Source organism: Barbatula barbatula, assembly GCF_947034865.1.
Source record: "Barbatula barbatula genome assembly, chromosome: 1".
NCBI classification, from domain to species: Eukaryota; Metazoa; Chordata; class Actinopteri; order Cypriniformes; family Nemacheilidae; genus Barbatula; species Barbatula barbatula.
The window spans coordinates 20,201,221-20,223,669 of NC_136766.1; the positions used below are offsets into that span (position 1 = coordinate 20,201,221).

The window sequence follows — 22,449 nt, forward strand, 5'->3', positions numbered from 1 at the left end:
GCTTCAAGTTAATGAAATATGTGTTGTATCATTAGTTGTATTAAACAGAATTGCAACATATTGATTGTTTACAAACAGGTTTCCCAAAAACCTTGAACAGGTTTTACCAGCACAGGTATTTAAACAGGTTTTCCCAACCACCTCCCAACCCTTTCTGACATCACTCTTTCTTTCAATTGTCTGACATTGCACTGATAAAAACTGTAATTTTGCTAAATTTTGTAGCTTATTTTTAAAAAGGGTATGGTTTCACGTATTTTGTAAATGAGGTTAAAAGTGTTTAAAGAAATAAACTACAAGTTGGGTGTGAAATAACATGAAGAACATGTAATTTTACTTTATAAAAATATCTATGTTATCTTTGGGTCTGTATGTAAATGTATGTATGTTAAATTGGGTTATTTTACATATTTAAACATTGAAGACATTACAAACCTACTTTAAGTTAAATAGAAATATAGTTCATTCTGGGGTCTGATTTTGTCTTTGAATATATGCTAATGACCCATGCTGGGTGTGTATACGGTCTAATGAGAGTGTTTTGTTTGTGTTTGCTTTCACAGGGGAGCCGGGGACATTACCGGTACCACTGGCAAAGCCACAATGTCAAGCAGAGCGGCGTGGATGACATGGTGCTGCTAACCAAGATCAATGAGGACGCCATTGTGGAAAACCTCAAGAAAAGATACATGGATGACTTTATTTTTGTATCCTTGTCACATCATTCCTATAAATTCCTATAAAATATCTGTAACTTATTCAGCTAATATTATTTATTTCTTCGTTGGGCTTAATTTTGGACATCACCTCTTGTATCTGTGTTGGGAGTAGTAAAATGTCAAAGGTTATGTTATAGAGGCCTTTCTATACCAGACCTTCCCACTCTTCACTTTATTTAGTATATCTAGATTTTCCAGATGGATTTTTCCTGTAGCCCACTATAGAACTTCCCATGGGCCTCATTCACTTCAGTAAAGATCAGATTTTCACTGAGCTTAATCTGATCACTCCTAACCAAACACTCACGTTCAACATGAAGGTTGTGCTTAAGTCTATAGACCCACACTGTCCCTTTTCTCACAGTAGCAGCAACTGTTTTTGATCAAAGCCTTATGTTCAGCAGTGCTTTTCATAGAGCTCAGCGAGAACAGATTGTGAAAGGCAGCTAAAGAATGCTGGTTTACCTCTATTCTATATGAACCCAAAGAACCCAGAGAAGGGTTCACATCTGATTCTACACGTTACTGCTGCTAACAAAGACCCCCTTGGAAATTGGCTGTAGCTTTTCTCAAGACGAAAACCTCACTAGCCATATATTTCTCTTTCTTGCCCTTATTAGGATTACGGAGTCTTAGCAGACTTCGGTCAGTTTGGACTCGTTCCCTGAATCAGCTCGTGATTGTGGTCAGAAAATAGCAACAACACTAAAGTGTTCCAGTCAGCGGCATATGGAAGTGAGGTCACAGTGAGCCAAGCTCAATACTTCCTTTATTTGCAAAAGAGCAACTACGGCCAGGCAGCCAGAAACACTCCGATCACTCACACTGCACGGCTCTTTTCTTCTCATAGAATTCAGAGCAAGAGTGAATTAATGCCGCTCTGACCCAATAACCAAAATCTCCTCTGTTACCACATATAACTTCACTGATGTCACCAGCCCATTACTAAGACGTTGGCTAGGCTGAATGATGAAAAATAAGTCAAGTTTTTATGAGAATTGGGAACCACAATGTGTTAAACGGTCCGTGAAGTTTTCCTATATTGTAAAAACTAAACCTCTAATCATTTTCAAAGAGAGACATAAAATGACATATCTTGTCTAGAAATTGTTAATAGCACTTCGAGTGAAATATTGTGGACCTTGACTTTCATTTGCAGACATATATTGGTCCTGTGCTCATCTCAATAAACCCTTTCAAACAAATGCCATACTTTGGAGAAAAAGAAATCGAGATGTACCAAGGCGCAGTAAGTATTTTAAGATGTGTTTCTTGCACACAGTTGGGTCTAGAATGAACTATTTACTGTGGTGGCCAAGAAACCGTTATGTTGTGAATTCTCATTTATGGCTCCTCAAACATATCTTTTGTGCCAATGTTTTCCTGTAGACTTTGTTTCCAATTAGGCACTGTGTGAACGTGTTCTTTTAACTCAACGACCTGTATCAAATCTCTCCTTATAAAGTTCTTTATGTAGTAGCATGCACAGTCATTACCTAGAGGTTTGTTTAAACAATAATAGCTTCAGTAATGATTTTAGTCAAGTAAAAGTGTTTTTAAAGACTGTAGGTGTGGTGCAAATGCTTTTTATAGTTGCATTCTTAGACAGAAAAATGTGGCACAGACCTGCCTTACCCATTGAAGCCACCTGGCTGTATCTCCACAGAACAGCATGTACAAGCCTACTTAACCACAGTGAGCTAGTGGAAGTTACAGCAAAAAAGGTCAAATATGTCTAATGTTTTGGCTCTAAAATCTCTGCTTCTTTCTTCCATCCCTCAGGCTCCTTATGAAAACCCTCCTCATATATACGCGCTAGCTGATAATATGTATAGAAACATGATGATCGACCGTGAGAACCAGTGTGTCATTATCAGGTGAGGATCTATTTTCCTGAAATATCATCTCTCGCCTTTTATTGTGAGTGCGTTTAATGTTAAACGTTTTATTGAATTATTATGAACCGTTTGGCTTTTTATGCATCAGTCTGTTTTTGTGACGTGGAACGGGTGTGTCATTGGAGTTGGTATGACAGAAATGCACACATTGCAGTGGGAGAGTCGACCGGACTGTCAGAGACAATAGATCGTCACAGTTTTGATTATACTGGTGAGGGTGTAAAGTCAAATGGCTGGTTACTTAGTTATGAACAGAACAGACTTAACAAGCCTAATAGCCTCAGCAGTTGTTCACTTGTTAAATCTGACATCACATGCCACCGCTTCACGGTCCAAACGTTCTGGGAGATTTCTGGGAAACGTTCAAAGATAATAACAATGTACACTTTTTATGTTGTAAACCATTGAAAAATAGCAATCCTAACCTTTATCTATAGAGTATAACAACATTTATTTTATATTGTTAATAGTTTATGGGATACTGAGTCTGGATACTGTATTTTACATGTGTGATTTGAATAATGCACATAAATGCCAAGTGAGACTAGTTGAGGCTTGGATCAAGAAACTGTACTGGGTATGTCACAACCTAACAAGGTTATAGAGAACAAGAGAATAAAACGTGTATGTTAACTTTGGTTGAATGTTTCTTTAGTCTACTTCAATATAATAAAAAAATCATAAGTGATTTTTTTTTTAGTCCTTGGTCCTTAATTGGCAGTTTTGGACCGGTTTATGTTTTCTCCAGGATGTTGGAAGAAACAAAGCACAACAGCGTTTGTAATTTCTCCTTCCTGCTTCTGCATAGGAAATACAGATGCAAGGTCATCACAGGCCACCTGCTACCGTAAATAGGAGGAAACTCCTCCACTGTACATTCAGTTATTGTGGATATGATATTGTGATATGTGATCAAAGTTCTTCATGAAGTAAATCCTGTTAGAGACTGAGTCTCTAAGGGTTTATTCACACAGTCTCATCCGTTGTAACCCAGGGAATAAAGATGGGGTTCAGATACTAGCTGAAACATAAATTAGTCATATGATGCTCCTTTTGACATGTGTTATTTGATTGGAAAGTCATGTGATATTTCAGAAGTGCCAGTTGGGTTGGATAGGTTAAACATGAAGTGCCATTTCTTCAGTGTTACTATACTCTTTATAGCTTAAACAGATCACCCAAACATTTACTCACCTTAAGTTTGTTCCAAGGCTGTATACAATTCTTTGTTCTGCTGGACACAAAGAAATATATTTGGAAAAATGTCAGTAACCAAACAGTTCTCACCCCCCATTGACTGCCATAAAAGGGAAGTCAATGGAGCATTCTTCCAAATATCTTCCTTTGGGTTTAGCAGAACAAATAAATGTATACAGTTTTTAACAATCTGAGGGTGAGTAAATAATGGCAGAATTTTCATTTTTGGGTAAACTGTCCTTTTAATGTGTAGACGTGGCCCTTGGTAGGTTCATATTTCCGAAATGGAACAGAAAACATCATACTAGGGGCGTTTAAAAAGAGATGTGTTTGTCTAAAAATATTAGTTTACGGAAGGGTCTGGTACTATGAAAAGACTTTGGGGAAATATCCCATTCTTAACTTCCTCTTCTGTAAAAGTGTCGAGTTCACTCTTTTTGGTTAATTCATCTTAGGATATAAATAATTTAATATTTGGAAAAAAAGATGCTGTGCTGTGTCCCTAAATTCACCCTGCCATTTTGCAGCGCTGAGCTTCTGTGTTTACCCATAAAACAGACCAGAGAAAGTTGCAGAGAGGTACATTTTCATTGCTGAGTCTGGACTCTTTCCTTCACCTGTGGCTGGACAGTGACTGTAGTGCTTACTACATTATAAATGGCATCTGCTTCAGCAGTTTTCTCACACGTTTGTTTGGATATGAAGCTGCTTCCAGTACAGTTGGACCACATAAAGAGACTGGAAGTGGGTTACTGATGAACCAGATTAGTAAACAAAGCCTTCAGTGGAATTGCTGCCCATGCAGTGTGTGGTCAGCTGTATTTTGGTCACTGTAGGTTTTTTAAAAGGCAGTTACCTATTTCTCATGGGCAGTTGTTTTAACACTTTGAATGACCATTTATGTTGGTCTATGAACATCATTGTTGTGTTTTGGTGTAGTTTGATTTCTTTGTATTTACTGTGTGTAGCCTATTTGCTGAAGTGGTAGCTTGAAATTGGATGTTTCATATTTTGGCACTTTGTAGTTTTCATTCATATTCTTTTTGGTCTTTCTATGGTTATGTGGAGTACTGTTAATCTTTATTGTTATAATAAATCAATATGAACATTAGAGGAAGGATGGAGCGCAATCTGTTGCACTAGAACAATTTACCATCAGAAGAAACCATTTACTGACCATTACACTTGCAAGAATGTACAGAATGAGTAAATAGATGTTATACTGACATCAATAACACTTCATCGTCTTGTAAGTATGGCAGACTGTGTGGTCTTGCATTACAATATGCTCCCACACCCAACTGTGCCCACTGCTCTACATGCTGAGCTGATGTTTCTGCTCATGAATAATCAGAATCATGACTAATCACTTACTAAACAGTGAATAATGACTCTCTATTCCTCAAAAACAATGAACTTAAAATATATACTGTAGAAAACAATAACAGAGGCTTTCATTGCCTGTAGACAACCGTGTTTCCTTTAAGGTGGAAAGTCTATGAACTCATAAGACAAAGGAATAAGAACCACATGACAACTAAACTTTGTATAAGAACTTTTGGAGTTTCTCAGAGGAGATTGTTTACGTTCTCAGCATGTACACTCTTAAAATTAAGCTCTTAAAAATAAAGGTGCTTCAAAGGTTCTTCACAGCAATGCCATAGAAGAACCATATTTGGTCCCACAAAGAACCATTTAGTCAAAGAGCGCTGTACCACCATCGCCCCTAACCGTTCTAAGCACAGTCCGAAACTGTTTCCACATGAGACTGGTTCGACATGGCATGATTAAAAACTGTTCTCGGCTCAGAATTTTCGAAATTCTGCTGAATCGTGCTATCGAATGCGCGCAAATACGTTATAGCTCAGTCTCTTGGATTAGCAAGGCAACGTTTGACGTTTGTGTTTACAGTCTAAAAAATTCCGTTATCAGCCCTGCGGTGGAAAACGAAACCATTAACATACCGGCTGGCATGGATCGGCACGGAGTGGAATGATTAAGCAACGAGAACAATTCGGCACGATGGTGGAAAAAGGTTCTTTAAAGAACCATCTCTTTCTTATCTATTCATTTAGACAAAAAGGGTTCTTCTATCGCATCGAAGAGTGTACAGTAGCAGGTATATAGTGTTATTGCTCTGTGATGTAATGGATTTCTCATCGCTTTCCCAAGCCACCTTTAATGCTCCACAGCTGTGCCTTCTCAAAATGGCATTACTGACATGGCTAAGAGACAAACTAAAGAAAAATAAACCAGCTTTTCTGCCATCGTCTGCCAAACCACATACATCTCTGTGCATATGACCCTGCCAAAGGCAAAGGGAAGACGGATGGAGACTAGTAGAGCAACTCGGATAATTGGAGCCAGTGTTACCAAACAGGATTAATGAATGCCCGTTTTAGAACGTTTTGCTAGTTTGTCTGAATGTATTTAGAGTACATTTGTAGATGTAAGGTTGGCACAGAATGGCATGGGTCTGATTTCAGGGAGGGTATAACATTTCTCCTGTTGAGAGCATCTACACACACAATACATGCAACATTTTGGGCAAGAAACCAACTGGCTACTCAAGATATATTGCTGTAGTATACAGAAAATTACATTGTCGTAAGCATTAGTGCATTTGGTTCTAATTTTCAAACACAGGCCACTTGTTAATGAACATTTCCCCATTACATAACCTTACAATGCAGACTATAACTCAGTAAGAAGTAATGGAGAGATATATAGAGAATATATTGTCTGAATTTCCATTACAGTCGCACAGCTCTACTTTAATTCTTTTAATTGGGGATAAGGATCTACACAGACTGGCATACTAAACCCTCTCTGACCCTCTTAAAACAGGCCGAGCAGAAGTATTGTGCTGTGGGGCACACAAGGATCTGTTTGTGCTTGTTAACTCCATCATTTTCTTATTTTTAAACTGCTGTGTGCTCTAGGTAGGGAAAATAAGAGACTGGTTCTTTAATATGCCTATACATTTTCTAATTTTGACTGTACTGTCTAATGCGCTTGGTATTATTTTGTGGCATTTTTTTTGTTGTTCATATCAAGTGTCACTACATATCTTCAAACTTGATTTTGTAATTTTGAAATGAAATGCACAGTGTTTCATTTCCATTTGACCATAAAACTTGTGTTTGAAAATGTTATTTGAATGAAATATTTATGTTATGTTATTAACTAATGTCAACAAATACAACCTTATTGTAAAGTGTTGTATCTAAAGTATTATGTGTGTGCGTGAGTGTGTGTACGTTTGAGGCTTTATGTGTGTCTGTTACAGCATTACTATTATTATTATGAATATTATGAAAATTGTAATAATTCCTTCATGTTTTCACAGTGGTGAGAGCGGAGCAGGAAAAACGGTAGCAGCAAAGTATATCATGGGCTACATCTCCAAAGTGTCAGGTGGAGGTCCCAGAGTTCAGGTGCGTTGCACAGTTGTTAAACCATATAGTCACATAGAAAATCATACAGTGGTTCTCTGTTCCTGGTGATCTGAGAGGGTTTGTGTCAGTATTAAACCAAAATCTGATCGCTGTACCTTAGTCTTCATCGTTCCTTAACCTCCATCTCTTAGGATCATCCCCAAAACCCACCAGTAGCCATCTGGCTCTTACAATCCTCTCCTGACCTCTCCTGTATCCCCTCTTAGCTCCTTCAAGAACCATTTGAGTGACATCTGAGGATTGACGCTTGTTGATTAAATAAATCAGATTAAGTTGATCCTCTTATTAGACATACTTTGCTAAAGATAAGTATACAGTATATCACGAAATGCTTTATTGTAAAACAGATCGAGTTCCTTTATAAGGTAATCCCTGTGAACATGGCCCCACATGGACACTCTGTATGGTAAACAGGGTACAGGGAGACCACCCATAAATATTTTAACCCTTTTAAGTAATGACCCAGGGTCTGTCTTATATGGCTTTGGTGGTCCTTAGGGTAAGTTATGTCATGGTTTGGAACAAAGCTTTGTATTGTTATAAGACAGAAAGCTCCTTTGTCATTGCTACTCTTCAGATTGTTAGTCCGATCCCCCTGATGTCACAATGCATCATGATCATATGACCGCAACCATTGTGTGGTGCATCCTTATCCATCTGCGACGTGTTACTTTTCCCTCTTTTTCTTTTGTTCTGTCTGCTTGCCTTTTTGGTTGTCTGTCGGGTGTCTATACGTTCTATACTTGTGGTCCGTGGTAAATTTTCTACTTTGATCTCTTACAGCTGCTAGTATGCTAATGTTTTTTCCCAGGTGTTGCGAATGCAAACATGGCTTTGGCTAGTTTGTGTGCAACAGTAATATGACTTTTGTATTTCAAAATTGATTTGCAAATGTACTCTTGTGTGTCAGTGATAAACACCTAGACTTTTGTCTTTAGGTTCTTAAGGTCTTTTATGTAATGCTAAAAATGCAGCCATACAACCTCGGCATTAGCCTGTGTGTCTATCCGTATTATTTTATAATACTTTGAGGATGTTAAAGGGACAATTAACCTAGAAATACAAATTCTGTCATGTATTCCTTAACATGTTGTTAAAACCTGTTTATGACTCTTTCTTCTGTGTACAACAAAAGAAGATTTTTAGTTTTAGAAATGTCTGGTTTTGTGTCCATACAATGGAAGTCAATAAAGACCAGTGTTGTTTGACCACCAACATTTTAAATAATATTTTATTTTGTGTTCTGCAGAACAAAGATAGTCATACAGGTTTGAAATGACACGCTTGAGTAAATTATTAAATAATTTAATTTTTTTTTATTGTGAACTCTCTTTAACTATTCATTTTCAGACCAGTTTGGGTGTTGTATTTGTCCTTGTATGTCAGTGCTGCTCTCACTTTCTGCCTCTCCTGTTTGTATCCCCACAGCATGTCAAAGACATCATTCTACAGTCCAACCCACTGTTGGAGGCCTTTGGGAACGCTAAGACCGTTAGGAACAACAACTCCAGTCGTTTTGTAAGCCTTAAACATCCTTTTGTAGATGAGATAACAAATGTTTTTTTAAGATAAATCTGTGTCCCATTGTTGCTCTGGAACCAACATAAACCGTGGGATCATTCAGTTTAAATATACTGTACGTAGATGTTCAAGAAAGCTAGAAAAGACCATTTATTATGAACAGGAACAAAGCCCCATATACAGCAACCATGGACACGTAACATTTCTCAGAAGAATAATTGTTGAATGAAATTAAGAAGGATGTTGCAACATAAATATATATGATTATAATTTGATCTTAGACTTTGACCCAAACGTATAACTTTGGCACTAAATTGAGTTATAACTGAAACTATTTTATTAGCTTGAACAGTTCTAATCTGCTTTTATACATAAAACATCACATGCTGCAGCAACATAACATAAAACAATTATGTACATCACATTTGTACATAATGTGCCCGGCCCCGGATAAGCGGTAGAAAATGGATGGATGGACATTTACAGTATCTCAGGTCTTCTTCTTAAGTCTTAGGCTCAAGCATTTACGTTTTTGTTCTATTGGGTTTGGTGTGGATCTGGATTAAATCTGCCACAAATGGATTTTGCAGAGGATATGGGAGGTTTGTAGAAAAGTTCAGGGCTCTCAGAGCTTCTGCTAGTGTCATTACTGCCTTAAGTCTTGGCATGTTTATGGATAGCTGTGATACACAAACAAATAGAGAGAGACATAAATGATTCTGTTTGGTTGCTGTTAGGTTTGGTTGTGTGTGTTTAAAGCTCTTATTTCCTCTATGTGTCAGCACATGCGGAACCTGCAGCGCATCATGTGTGTACGTTTTAACATTCATCTACTCTGACAGGGGAAATACTTTGAGATTCAGTTCAGTTCCGGCGGCGAACCAGATGGTGGGAAGATCTCCAACTTTCTCTTGGAAAAATCACGAGTGGTGATGCGGAACCCAGGAGAGAGGAGCTTCCACATCTTCTACCAGGTGAGAGAGCCAGACGTCACTATGACCGCCGGTAGTAATGAGGGCACACCGCGTTATGAGGAAAAACTCAATGAACAATATCCGCCATAAAAACCATGAAAGGGAAGATGAAGCCATTTGGCTCTGAAAAGCAGGTCATGTTGTTCTCGGCCTACTAGTTAAGAACTTTAGAAGAGACGTCTGTCTGGGCTTCTCATAATAGGGGACGTTTCTTTTTCACAAGTTTGGTGAACTGTTATTAAGAGCGTTTGTTTTGCTGAGAGTTATGTAAAGTGCTGAGGGTTTTATTCACATGAGGTTTGATGTCATCTTACAGCTGATAGAAGGAGCACATGCTGATCAGAAAAGCAGTCTTGGTATCACCAACCTGGATTACTACTCTTACCTCAACCAATCGGGTTCTTACAAGGTTGACGATATTAACGACAAGCATGATTTCCAGGAGACCATGGTTAGTATGATTTTAAACTATTTAGTTATCCTGGTATTATCATTCAGCTATGAAGGTTTAGTCTTTCAAATATTTTTCATATTCTCAGACATGTTGTTTACTTGGTAACCTCTCTCGCTCCCCATTGTCTTTCTTTAATCCCAGCATGCCATGGACGTGATTGGTATCTCAGGGATGGACCGCTCCCTGGTCCTGCAGATTGTGGCAGGAATTCTTCACCTTGGGAACATCGGCTTCAGGGAAGCAGGGAATTATGCTGCTGTTGAGAATGATGAGTGTATGTAACCTAACCCTCGTGACCTCACTTCTGAACCGTGACATCCCACTCGGCGTGGTTGCGCTGTTGCCGGTTTACTAATTTTCGGTGTCCTCATTTGAACCGTGTCCAGCTATAGATGATTCACAGCATTTGCTCATATGTTTTGTCTTGCCACACCAAATTACCCCAGAAAATAAAGCTCTGTTTATTCCCTGCTATCTGCATATTACATCACAGCCTAAAATTACACCGTAAAACACTCAACTTCCCTTTGCCCAGCTCACCACTTTTGTTCCTCTCTTTCCTTCTGTCCCAATGTCCCAAAGCTCCCAGGTGGACTAATGCGCTTGAATGACAGAAGACTGTTTGCTGTGGCGTAATGCCATGCTGCGCTGGGAGCAGACGAAACTAATCTCTGCCTTTCCTGTTCTGCCCCTCGCCCCAACCCCAGTTCCTGTCTGCCGCCGGGGCTTTCGCGCGTTTTGTGTTGGCTAGGCAATGTAAAAATCCCACGCAGAACAACAGTTCTGGCGTCTGTTCATGGCAAATCCACTTTTTATCTCATTGATTTGTATATTAAGAGCATGCGGGTTCAAGCAAACTGGGTTTATGAGAAGCATAAAAGGCTAACACATTCTTTGATGGATTCGTTGAATAAAGTTGTCTTTGATTTACATAATGTAAGAATAGTGGAGCTCTGGACACTCCCTGTTCTGTTTATAGTTTCTGGTTAGGGCTCTCTGTTTTACCACACCCTTATATGTGAATAATGAACGATATTTCAGCAGTATGACAGACTACATCACTATCAGGGCTGAATTATGTAAGTCCCAATTTTAAGGTGGGTGAGGCAGGGAAGGAGCAGGGCTGTCAATGACTCGTGTCTCACTTGAGATGAGGTCTATTGTTGTGAATACTCTGAAGAAAAGCACATGAGTCATGCATTTTTAGGTCTGGTATGACGTACCTATTACACATTTAGAATTTACAATTAAAGGGATAGTTCACCCCAAAATCTTTTGTCATTTACTCACCTTCATGTAATTCCAAACCATTCTTTCTTTCTTCTGCTGAACACAAAATCAGATATTTTTAAAGATGTTGGTCCCCATTAACTTCCATTGTATGGAGTAATAAACATTACGATGATTTCGTAAGGTATCTTCTTTTGTTTTGCACTGAAGACATACGCAGGTTTTGAATGAAATAAGTGTAAATAGATAATATTTTTGGGTGGGGGTCAGCTTTTCCTTATTTAAGGTGTATGCCTGGTTCTCAACTGGTTCTGCTGTAGATCCAAGATTTCATCTAGGTTTAACTATAACAGTAAACTATGTTTTGTTATTGTTTTTAAAAGTGAACGAAGTCTTTTTTTATAACTTTTGATTTGTCACACATTCTTTCCTTTCCATGTTGAATAAGCCTGTTTATTTTGCTTATGCACATAAACAAACTTTTTGTTATTATTCCCACAAAGCATACATTTTCTTCCTACTCTCTGCAACCCTGTAAATTTTGAATGATGACCCACAAGTTACAAATTGTGCTTCCAACTTTAACTAACTGTTCTTTCTGTGTTTCTTCCCTTTTCTCTATCGCAGTTCTAGCATTTCCTGCTTTTCTGTTGGGCATCAATCAGGACCGTCTGAAAGAAAAACTCACCAGCCGTAAGATGGATGGCAAGTGGGGAGGCAAATCAGAGTCCATAGATGTGACGCTGAATGTGGAACAGGCGTGTTTCACGCGTGACGCTCTCTCCAAAGCTCTGCACTCCCGGGTTTTTGACTACTTGGTAGAGGTAAGAGCAGTTTGCACCTGCATTGTTGTGTTAAACTGAAATGTAATGATGAAATAAGCCCTTAACTGAACCTAATGTTCGTTTTCTGTAGTCAATCAATAAAGCCATGGTTAAAGACCATCAGGAGCTCAACATTGGAGTGTTGGATATATACGGCTTTGAGATTTTTCAGGTGAGAGTATGGTCTTATCAGACACATTGTTAATAGTGTTATTTAGTTGATAATCACCTTATTTGTGACCCTGGACCACAAAAACAGTCATAGGGTCAATTGAGATTTAAACATGATCTGAAAAGGGAATAAATAAGCTTTCCATAGATATATGGTTTGGGATAGGACAGTATTTGGCGATGTACAATTATTTAAAAACTCTACAATCTGAGGGTGCAAAAAATCTAAATATTGAGCAAATCACTTTTAAAGTTGTCCATCAAAAGCGCTGTAGCAGGCCGTTGAGAAGAAGAGACCGGTTTGTTTTAATGCTTACCACTGTAATGACGTTGTGGAGAGTAGATTAACCCGAAAGCTGAAATTCTAAGGTTTACATACACCAAACTTGAAGAGTAGGCAGCGGCGAGTGAAGTTTGTAGGCATGTTTCTGGCCATTATTCTTTGAAACTTTGCTGCATCCACTCAGAAAAATTAAGTTTCTATATATTTATGGCAGGAAGTTTACTAAATATCTTTACTTAATATCTTAATGATTTTTGGCATAAAAGCTAAATGTATCCTTTTCACCCATACAATGTATTCTTGACAAATATACATGTGCTCCTTAAGACAGGGACACATTTATGGTATTAAATAAATGTCTAGGTGTATAACATTCCAAGTTTTGTAATAAGATGACTGCGTTTTAATTAGTCTGGATTGGTCTCTCAGTCTTTTGGCAAACAGATTACGTAAATGAGATTGACCAATCTAATAATCTTTGGGTTTAGCATCAGGTATTAAAGTCTTTAAGATAACTACCTGCATTTGCCTCCTAAGAAGGATAAAGTTGGATAACATTTAACATGATCCTGTTTGCTTCCATTTGAATTACCTCCTAAATACCATTGTTGTGTTTTTATTTGCTGTTTAGAAAAATGGATTCGAGCAGTTCTGTATCAACTTTGTAAATGAAAAATTGCAGCAGATTTTCATTGAGCTGACTCTAAAAGCTGAACAGGTCAAACTTCATTACTTCTTTTTTTTATGTGCATTCAAGAGAGATCTAAAGGTGCATACACGTCTGCTCTATCAGTGTTCATATCTATTGTGTATTTTAGGAAGAGTATGTACAAGAAGGAATCCGATGGACTCCCATAGAATACTTCAACAACAAGATTGTCTGTGACCTCATCGAGAGTAAAGTTGTAAGTTTGTAACTGTGCATTTGGAATGTCTGATCTGTTCCTCTAAACACCATTAAAATAAAATTCAAATGGCATCTAATTTAGTTTGCTTCACTCACAGAGCGACTAGACACAAAAGGCTATCAAATAATTCACAACAAGCAAATCCGTCCCCGTCCATCTCTGTTTGCCTTTGTGAACAACGCTGCTAAAAGCTAATGCATATGTGAGAGATTTACAAGCAGTGTTCTGTGTAGAGGGAGTAACACCCTGTGGGCTGGACTCTGCATGTGTTGACAGAGAGATAAATGCATGACTGAGACAGAGAGGCAGTAGCACTTCCTTATTGTACAGTCAGATGGGCGTATGTTTGATTATGATATTCTGCAAGCAATCAAAATGTATTCATATTCGTGTGTAATAAGTCTGTAAAATATGGTCTTAAAACAGCTCGAGAACCACAGTAAGGCAAATATAGCACAAAGTAGCTGCACTTTAAGAGTAATGTTTTACTTGAGACATCAAATTGCGATGCAACACAGTGCAAGTATTGTGTCAAACAAATGCAATAAAAAAAACGTGTTTGACTCACTGCTTGTGCTAATTCCTCATTCATATGAATTATTCATTTCTATGACAACCCGGTGTGAACGTGACTTATGCTTTGTTGACTATGAATTGTTTGTGGTCATTGGCAGAATCCTCCAGGCATTATGAGTATACTGGACGACGTCTGCGCAACTATGCATGCAAAGGGCGAAGGTGCAGATCAGACAATGCTTCAGAAGCTCCGTATGCAGATCAACAACCACGAGCACTTTAACAGCTGGAACCAGGGCTTCATCATCCACCATTACGCTGGCAAGGTTTGTCTTGTGCATCCCTCTCTGTAACTCAAGCATCTCCGCCTTTGCTCTTTTCTTTTTGTCTAATATTAACGTTGTTTTTATTTCTCAAGTCTTTTATTTTTTTTTTCCTTCCTTTTTTGCCTATTTCTACTGGTTTATTTTATATTCGGTTTCATTTACTCTTGGTTGCCCGGAGGTAGTTGAGTATGTGTGGTACCCATCCAAGTACCTTGTTTTCAATGAGGCGTGATGTAAGAGAAGGCAGGGAGAGCCATCAAAATCCTGCAGCACCATTGCATTTATAATGAGCAGTTTCTACAGACGAACGGAAAACCTTGATTAAATTATATCAGTATCTTTAAAAATACAAAATTTCCAAATCCAGTATGATCTAGATAATCATAATACAATTTTTCTTCAATATTAAAATAAGTGTTATCCTGGTTTAATTTGAGAAACAACAAACTGATTTCCCCAAAAAGTGTAAACACTGGTTTCGTGGTGCTTCTAAGAGATTTGTGTCAAACGTGTCATTTTGGGGTGAGACTACATTCAAACAAATGCTGGGTTATTTTTAGGCCAGCATTGGGCCAAAAAGGGATGAACCCAACTTGTGGGTGGTATATCAACCTATGCTGGGTTATTTCAACCAAAAATTCTGGTTTTTTTTAACCCGTTGTTTGGTGAAATATAAACATGTTTTGAGTTAATTTAACCCAATAGCTGAGTTTTTTGACCAATTTTGAAAATAGCCCAGTATTTTTTATAATGTACCTGTGTGCCAATGGAAGATGGGAGAGTTTTCAGAAAGCTGCATTTCTGTTTGGATATGCAAGTAGTGCATAAATCACACAATTCACCTTTTAAGTTTGAGAAAATGAATCGGGTTTGTGATTATTAGTGGTCTAACAATGTCCACATTTTCTCTCCAGGTATCTTATGACGCAGAGGGCTTCTGTGAGAGGAACAGGGATGTGCTGTTCACCGACCTGATCGAGTTGATGCAGAGCAGTGAAATGTAAGTGTCTGTCATAACATCAGCCATACTTCATCTCTGTACCCTGATATGAACTGTGCTCGTTCCCACAGTTTGCTATACAAAAAGAAATACTTCGACTAAATAAATGTATTGAATTTGACGAAGTATGCACTTAGTTGACTTTTATGTGAGCCAGTTGCTATAAATACCAAGAAAGTTACTGTTTGTGGTTAAATTGTACTTTCTAAACAACACTCGAGAAATTATGTCATAGGTTGGTCAGTCCCAACATGGCATATGTGCCTGCTCTCTATATTCATACTACACATCAGCATACCTAAATAACGTAACCTTATGCTCATATTTTAGATAAATCAAATGCAGTACAGTTTATAAAAACAGAATTTGGTTTCTGATTCTTAAAGGGATAGTTTACCCATAAATGAAAATTCTGTCACAAAAGGAACATATTTTCACATCTTTCTCTGTATTCAACCGAAAAAAAAAGACATTTATACAGGTTTGGAACAACTTGAAGGTGAGTAATTCATGACAGAATTTTCATTTTTGGGCAAACTATCCCTTTAAGAAGCTGCCTGCAACAGACTTCTCATATAGACCTCTATCAATATGTAGACTGAGACATGTTAATATTTGAAAATTATGGACATAATCAAGGCAACTGAACCCTGAGGTCTCATGACAGAAGTGTGCTGGAGGTTTCGTTATAGTCCGAACGGCCCTCTGTTTCTCAGGGGAGTCGGGATGTTAAGAGCACCCATCAGTCTTAAGTGTTCCCGGGCCTCCTTTGGGCCCCAGAAGCCATCTGTGCATGCAGTCTCCTAGCGTCTTCCTGTAGTCTTATTGTGTGCAGCCTTTTGTGAAGGCTCCTGGGGGTCCCATTACAGACCGCATTCAGACATGTGCTGTCATGCGTAGATAAACAAACAGAAAGTTTAGAGAGAACTTCCTGTGCACCATCCAGCAGGTCTTATATGTTGAGTTTTAATTGCGAGTTCAGTGACAAAGGAAGGCTTTCTGTTCATCGGCAGCACACGTAGCCCTGCAGTTTCACCCCTGACCTTTAACTCTTGGGTGTAAGAACAAAGCATGGTAATGCTTTGACAGTTTGTGAAAGTTTAATAAATAAATACATTGAACATGAATAAATACATTAGAGGTATTTTGTACAATATAGAAATGGTAAATTCTGATAAATGATAAACTCTTTAATGTATCGTTCACATCACATAAAGGATTTCAGGTTTAGTCAATATGTTCAGATGTTCGTAAATAACTTTATGAATGTTACAAATTCTGCTCAAACTATAAAACATTAATTTAAAGAGGTTTAAAGGTAAATAGTTAGTATGTGTGAGATTAAAAGGCACAGGTAATGATGAAGTCTAAAACAATGTGCACTGTGGTTCACAGGAATTCAAGTGACCCTGCTGGCCTGCAACAGAGACATTCAAAACATTCCTGTCTATAACTGTCAGTTTCTTCTGCTGTATTCTTTACTCTGTCTGTCCCCATTCCACCACGCTCAAATCATTCCCGTCTGCTTTGGTTCCCTTCAACAGACCTTTCATCCGTGCCCTGTTTCAAGAGAACCTCAATGCTGAGAAAAAAGGCAGACCCACCACTGTTGGAAGTAAAATCAAGGTGAGATGTCGGACTTTTGGTTTGTTTGATTAATGTGTTCGTGCACATCATTGATCAATTTTCTGCCAGATTTCACAAATGGAACTACTAGGTTACGCCTCTGTTGATTTGGGTGGTAGACAAAAAATGTCTTTAGGTTCAAATTAATATCAATACTGGGGAAATGTATGTCTTCGTCCATTTTTAATCAACTTCACCAGTTTATTCTTAAAAAGTCTTTACAGATATTCAGACAAGCATATAGTTAATATGAGGTCAATAAAGCTGCATGCACGATATCCTCCTTGGACCAACCAATTCATTTGTGTGGTGTGGACATGAGTTTGAGACCTCCAAGTCAAGCACCATTTACGCAATCTTTTTAAGTCTATTTTAAAAATGTGCATTAAAAATGTATTTGATGAGAAGAAATGCACATAAACTGCGATGGACACACATTCACTGAATAAAATCATCAATGCGAATTAAACTAGTCATGTGACTTTACCTCAAGTAAGAGATCTACACCACAATTTACATTGACATTTCTGATCGTCCTGGCTGAGTGTCATGAAGATAATGCTGTAATGACGTCTTTTCAGTGTTATTAGAAGATATAATAGATCTGTTGTCGTTGTTTCACACCATGTCTTTGTTTCATTAATGGCAGAAACAAGCCAATGATCTGGTGAGCACTCTGATGAAGTGTACACCTCACTATATCCGCTGTATTAAACCCAATGAGACAAAGAAGCCCAGAGACTGGGAAGAGAGCAGGTGAGAGGCTTCTATTTCTTTGCATCCTGACAGTTCTTTCACCTTTTTTGGGTACTTTTCCTGCTCTTTTTCCTCCTTGGCCATGGTGTTTTTGGAGTGAAATGTTGTATGAAATGTTCTGATCCGGTGTGTTGTATTGTTCGGCCCCTAATGGTCTTCCTGTTATGATGGTTTGTGTGCATTGTTCATGTTGGGCAGTATAATTAGCACTCACGCTTCATTCACAGGATGTGTGCCAATGAGATTCTTATGTATTTATTTACATTTCACATGGACCGCCTGATGGGGAACTGCCAAAAAGGCCTTTTTTGGCAATGAATTTGTCACACACAGGAGAATTTAAGAGGCTTTTTGATTTGTTGTCACGAGCATTAAACTTCCTTCCTTCTGTCTCTCTCTCTTCCAGAGTAAAGCACCAGGTGGAGTATCTGGGTCTGAAGGAAAATATAAGAGTGAGACGTGCTGGCTATGCTTACAGAAGAATCTTTCGCAAGTTCTTGAACAGGTAAAGTCAAACAGGAACGAGAGAAGGGAAAGATAGAACACAGAACAGGAAATAGCTTCAGTAGGAGTCACTTTATATAAATCAATTGGGTTGCTCTTTTGTTTTGGGGAAAATAGTTGGCATTAGGATCTAAAGCTGAATGGGCGTTCTTCATTTTGTTGTGTGGTGGATGGGCGTCATTGGATTATAGTGCCAAGAAGACCTCTGAAAAAATTTTCAGGTAGAACTAACAGACACAGAGAGACTGAGCTTAAAGGGATAGTTCACCCAAAAATGAAAATTCTGGCATTGTTTACTTACCATGAGGCTGTTTCAAACCTGTTTAAATATCTTTGTGCTGTTAAACACAAAGAAAGATATTTGAAAGATTGTAAGCAATTTCCACTTCCATATTAGGAAAAAAATTGTTTCCTTTTTCTTTTTCTGTTGAACACAAAGTGAGATATTTTTAAGAATTTGGGAAAACAAACAGTTTTGGGCACCTTTGACTACCATTTAATGTTTCCGACTATGGCAGACAGTGATGTCACAGAATTGAACATTGCTAAAATTCTTCCAAATATCTTTTCATCTTTCATCAGAACAAAGTGGGTATGAAATGACACGAGGCTGAATAAATGATGACAGAATTTTCATTTTTGGGTGAACTATCAGGGCAAGTTCACCCCAAAATAGAAGAAAATCAGGTACCATTTACTCACCCTCATGTCATTCAAAACCGGTATGTGACCCTTTCTTCTGTGGAACACAAAATAAGATGTCTTGGATATGCTGAAAAAGTGGTTTTGTGTCCATACAATGCACGTTAAAGGGGGTCAATGCCAACATTTTTCTAAATATTTACTTTTGTATTATGCGGAGGAAAGAAAGTCATACAGGTTCGAAATGACATGAGGGCGATTAAATGATGAAAGAGTGACCAGTTTTGGGTAGGTTGAATCGTATCAATCTTTGGTGTGTACATATAAGGAGTAATGAGTTAATTTTTAACTCCACCCCGTCAGTGTTTATCTTATACACACACCACATATTTACACAATGCTCCATTATAAACCATCGAGTATCAAGGAGGTATTTGGTATGTTATAAATACAATTTTAGCCCTATATTATATACTTAAAAAGATATGTTTTTACAGATTTGAGTTTTTCACACAATTTGTCCTTCAGTTTTTATGAATTACTTTATTTTTAATTGTAATTTGATTAGGTGATGACTTACATTTCTCTGGACAGGTGTGCACGCATGGTGTGTATCTTTTCTCAATAATCATCAATATAGTTCATTGAATGAAGTTGATTCTGTTTCAGGTACGCCATTCTCACAAACGAGTCATGGCCGACGTGGCGTGGCGACGAGAAGCAGGGGGTGCTGCACCTCCTGCGGTCTGTACACATGGACCAGGACCAGTATCAGCTCGGACACACCAAAATCTTCATTAAAGCCCCCGAGTCGGTAAGATCTGACGGACTCCCACAGCACTTCCTTCAGATTCAACTGAAATGTTACTTTATGTACTTGTACTGCCAATACAGTCAGTAGACATCCACTACACATAAACCAGATTCAAAATAAGTACTTTAGATCATTGTCTTAATATGCGACATTAACACTGCATGCTTCATCCTTGGTCAAAATAATACACAAGGAACAATTTATCCCTATTGTCAGCAATGCATTGAATGCACTTCCATGCTTTGGTCTTGCGTCAGAAAGGAAACGTAAGAGTGTGTCTTTGTCTCGCAGACACACAGCTAAGCTCAGAGCAGTCATGAATAGCGGGCAGTCAGCAGGGATAGAGGAGGATCTCTGGGTCAATCCCACGTCAGCACTGTTAGGTCAACATTACTCTGGAGCTGATACACAACTGCTATGCTGTGGTGCTAAAGCAGCTCCTGTTATGTCCAAGACACTTTTGATTTTTCCACTGCGTGTGTGTTTTTTTTCGGGTTGCTTATGAAAGCACTGCTTATGGTTGAACTGTGATCTCACTGTTGACATTTAGACGTACACATGCACACAGATACAGAATAAGGCTCTGTGGCTCAGCATGAATGCACCAGATTATCCAAAGATGTGTGATTTTTTCATGTAGATGTAAACTTGGCCTTTTCTGTGTGTGTGATATTAAATATGGGAGGAACCAATTTTGAACTGCTTAGCTTCTCAAAACAAGACTCCTTGTGAGATAAGGTGCTGACACCAAGTAATTAGTTCTTGACTAAAGGAATTTCTTTAGTAGGAGAGAGTGTTCATGAGATGCTCTGCCAAAATAAACTCTCTGATCTCGGAGAGAGCTAAGGAAGACCTCTTACATACTGTTTGATATTTTAACAGTCATGTGAGGTAAACTGCCCAGAGATGTGCAGGTTATAAATTATCTCTGAATATTTAGAAAAATGTATGCAATTGTATTGAGCAATTATTTGTAATAGAATTTCTGTTTCATTTTGTGTGGGGTGGGAGATTTTTGGGACAGTTATCCAATATCAGAGAATAGCATGTCAATGGGGCATTTATGTGCGCACACGTGTGAGTGTGTGTGTGTGTGTTTGTTCGTGTGTGGGATGAGAGACAGACTCTAAGAAGGGATTGCATTGTTTTTGCCCATAATATCTCATCAGTCCTGTGCCACGTGTGTGTGTGTGTGTATGCGCGCATGCTTGCGAGAGAGAGAGACTGTGCCAGGCCTTTGTGTTAATGATAGGATCTGATGTTTAGTCTAGAGAACAGCAGAACTGTGGCAGTGTGTTCTGAGAACATACAGGAAGCAGAATGCAGATCACTGCTCTAATGGCACCAGTCACTGTGTTCAAAGCATTATGGGTCAGGGTAAAGAAAGGACACTTTATTTGCTTTGCGGCATACTGAGACATGAAAAATCTGAAAGAAAAGAGAGAAAATACAAAGAGTGACAGGCAGGACAGGTTGAAATATTGCTGTGCATTAATTACTCTTGTGCATAAATGTGCATAAATACTACTCTTACTCTTCCATGGGGTTAAAATCAGTTAAAATGTTTTTTGGAAATAGTAGTTTTCTATTCAGATTATATTTCTCTGTGTGTACTGTAGACTGCAGTGTTTGCTGTCACATTAGAGTTTAGAAACTTACAGCTTTGTCTATCTAACATGTGTTTATTCTGTTGTGTGTCCCTAAAGCTCTTCCTCCTGGAGGAGACGAGAGAGCGCAAATTCGACGGCTATGCCAGAACCATTCAGACAGCTTGGCGAAAACATTGTGCCCGCAAGAAATATGTTCAAATGAGAGAAGAAGGTGAGTTCTGCTTTCTGCTGACTTGTTGGAGTGAAGCTAAAGCATGCAAAAGAATGAGAAAAAAGAAAACCAATGTTAGCTTACTTAGCTAAATGCGTCAGAATCAGAATGGGAAATTCAGTGGTTTTTCCCTTTATGTGTTTGCATTTTGACCTCAGCTGCTGCATTAGGTTGAATTATTGTTATTACAGATAAAAATAATATTGCACACGCAAGATTAAAAAACCCTGTATGAGTTTTCACGGTCACAGAGTATTAACAGATGACTCGGAAAGACCACTAACAGAGGTACATGGTACTATAGTAATACCATGATAATAATAATAACATAGTATTCTATCAAATGCTTTGGTGTACAATGTTAATAAAGTATTGACCTTAGTCAGGTAAAACAACATATTTATTTAGTGGGTTGACATGTGTTTTGATATTTATCGAACATTAAAAATGTCTTGTACCCAAATACCATCCTGGTACCATGATACCACCGCGTGTCTTTTCTAATTGTGAGAGATGTAGATTAAAGGGACAGTTGACCCGGAAATAAGAAAATGTAGTCTTCATTTAGTCAATCTCGAGTTGTTTCAAACCTATATACATTTTATTGTTCCACTGAACACAAAAGAAGATATTGGAAGAATGTTTGTAAACGAACAGTTCTGGGGCACCATTGACTTCCATAGTAGGAAAAACAAATATTATGGTTGTCAATGGTGCCTAAGAACGGTTTGGCTTCCTAAGTTTTTCTAAATTTCTTCAGAAGTTTGTTCAACAGAGCAATAAAATGTATTCAGATTTGAAACACCC

General features: G+C 38.2%; 1 protein-coding gene across 3 annotated transcripts in view; it reads left to right on the plus strand.

Annotated features, from left to right (window-relative positions):
• Positions 1-22,449, plus strand: part of myo1ea (myosin IEa) — a 42,304-nt gene that overhangs the window by 14,389 nt on the left and 5,466 nt on the right. For all 3 annotated transcript variants that reach the window (XM_079460118.1, XM_079460119.1, XM_079460120.1), the window contains exons 2-20: positions 564-707; positions 1,879-1,968; positions 2,502-2,596; positions 7,164-7,251; positions 8,701-8,790; positions 9,636-9,767; positions 10,084-10,218; positions 10,363-10,495; positions 12,079-12,275; positions 12,367-12,447; positions 13,361-13,447; positions 13,548-13,634; positions 14,312-14,479; positions 15,394-15,479; positions 17,024-17,105; positions 17,755-17,861; positions 18,268-18,366; positions 19,677-19,821; positions 21,528-21,642. In XM_079460118.1, coding sequence (XP_079316244.1) covers positions 564-707; positions 1,879-1,968; positions 2,502-2,596; positions 7,164-7,251; positions 8,701-8,790; positions 9,636-9,767; positions 10,084-10,218; positions 10,363-10,495; positions 12,079-12,275; positions 12,367-12,447; positions 13,361-13,447; positions 13,548-13,634; positions 14,312-14,479; positions 15,394-15,479; positions 17,024-17,105; positions 17,755-17,861; positions 18,268-18,366; positions 19,677-19,821; positions 21,528-21,642 — 2,161 coding nt within the window. The remainder of the gene's footprint in view (positions 1-563; positions 708-1,878; positions 1,969-2,501; positions 2,597-7,163; positions 7,252-8,700; positions 8,791-9,635; positions 9,768-10,083; positions 10,219-10,362; positions 10,496-12,078; positions 12,276-12,366; positions 12,448-13,360; positions 13,448-13,547; positions 13,635-14,311; positions 14,480-15,393; positions 15,480-17,023; positions 17,106-17,754; positions 17,862-18,267; positions 18,367-19,676; positions 19,822-21,527; positions 21,643-22,449) is intronic.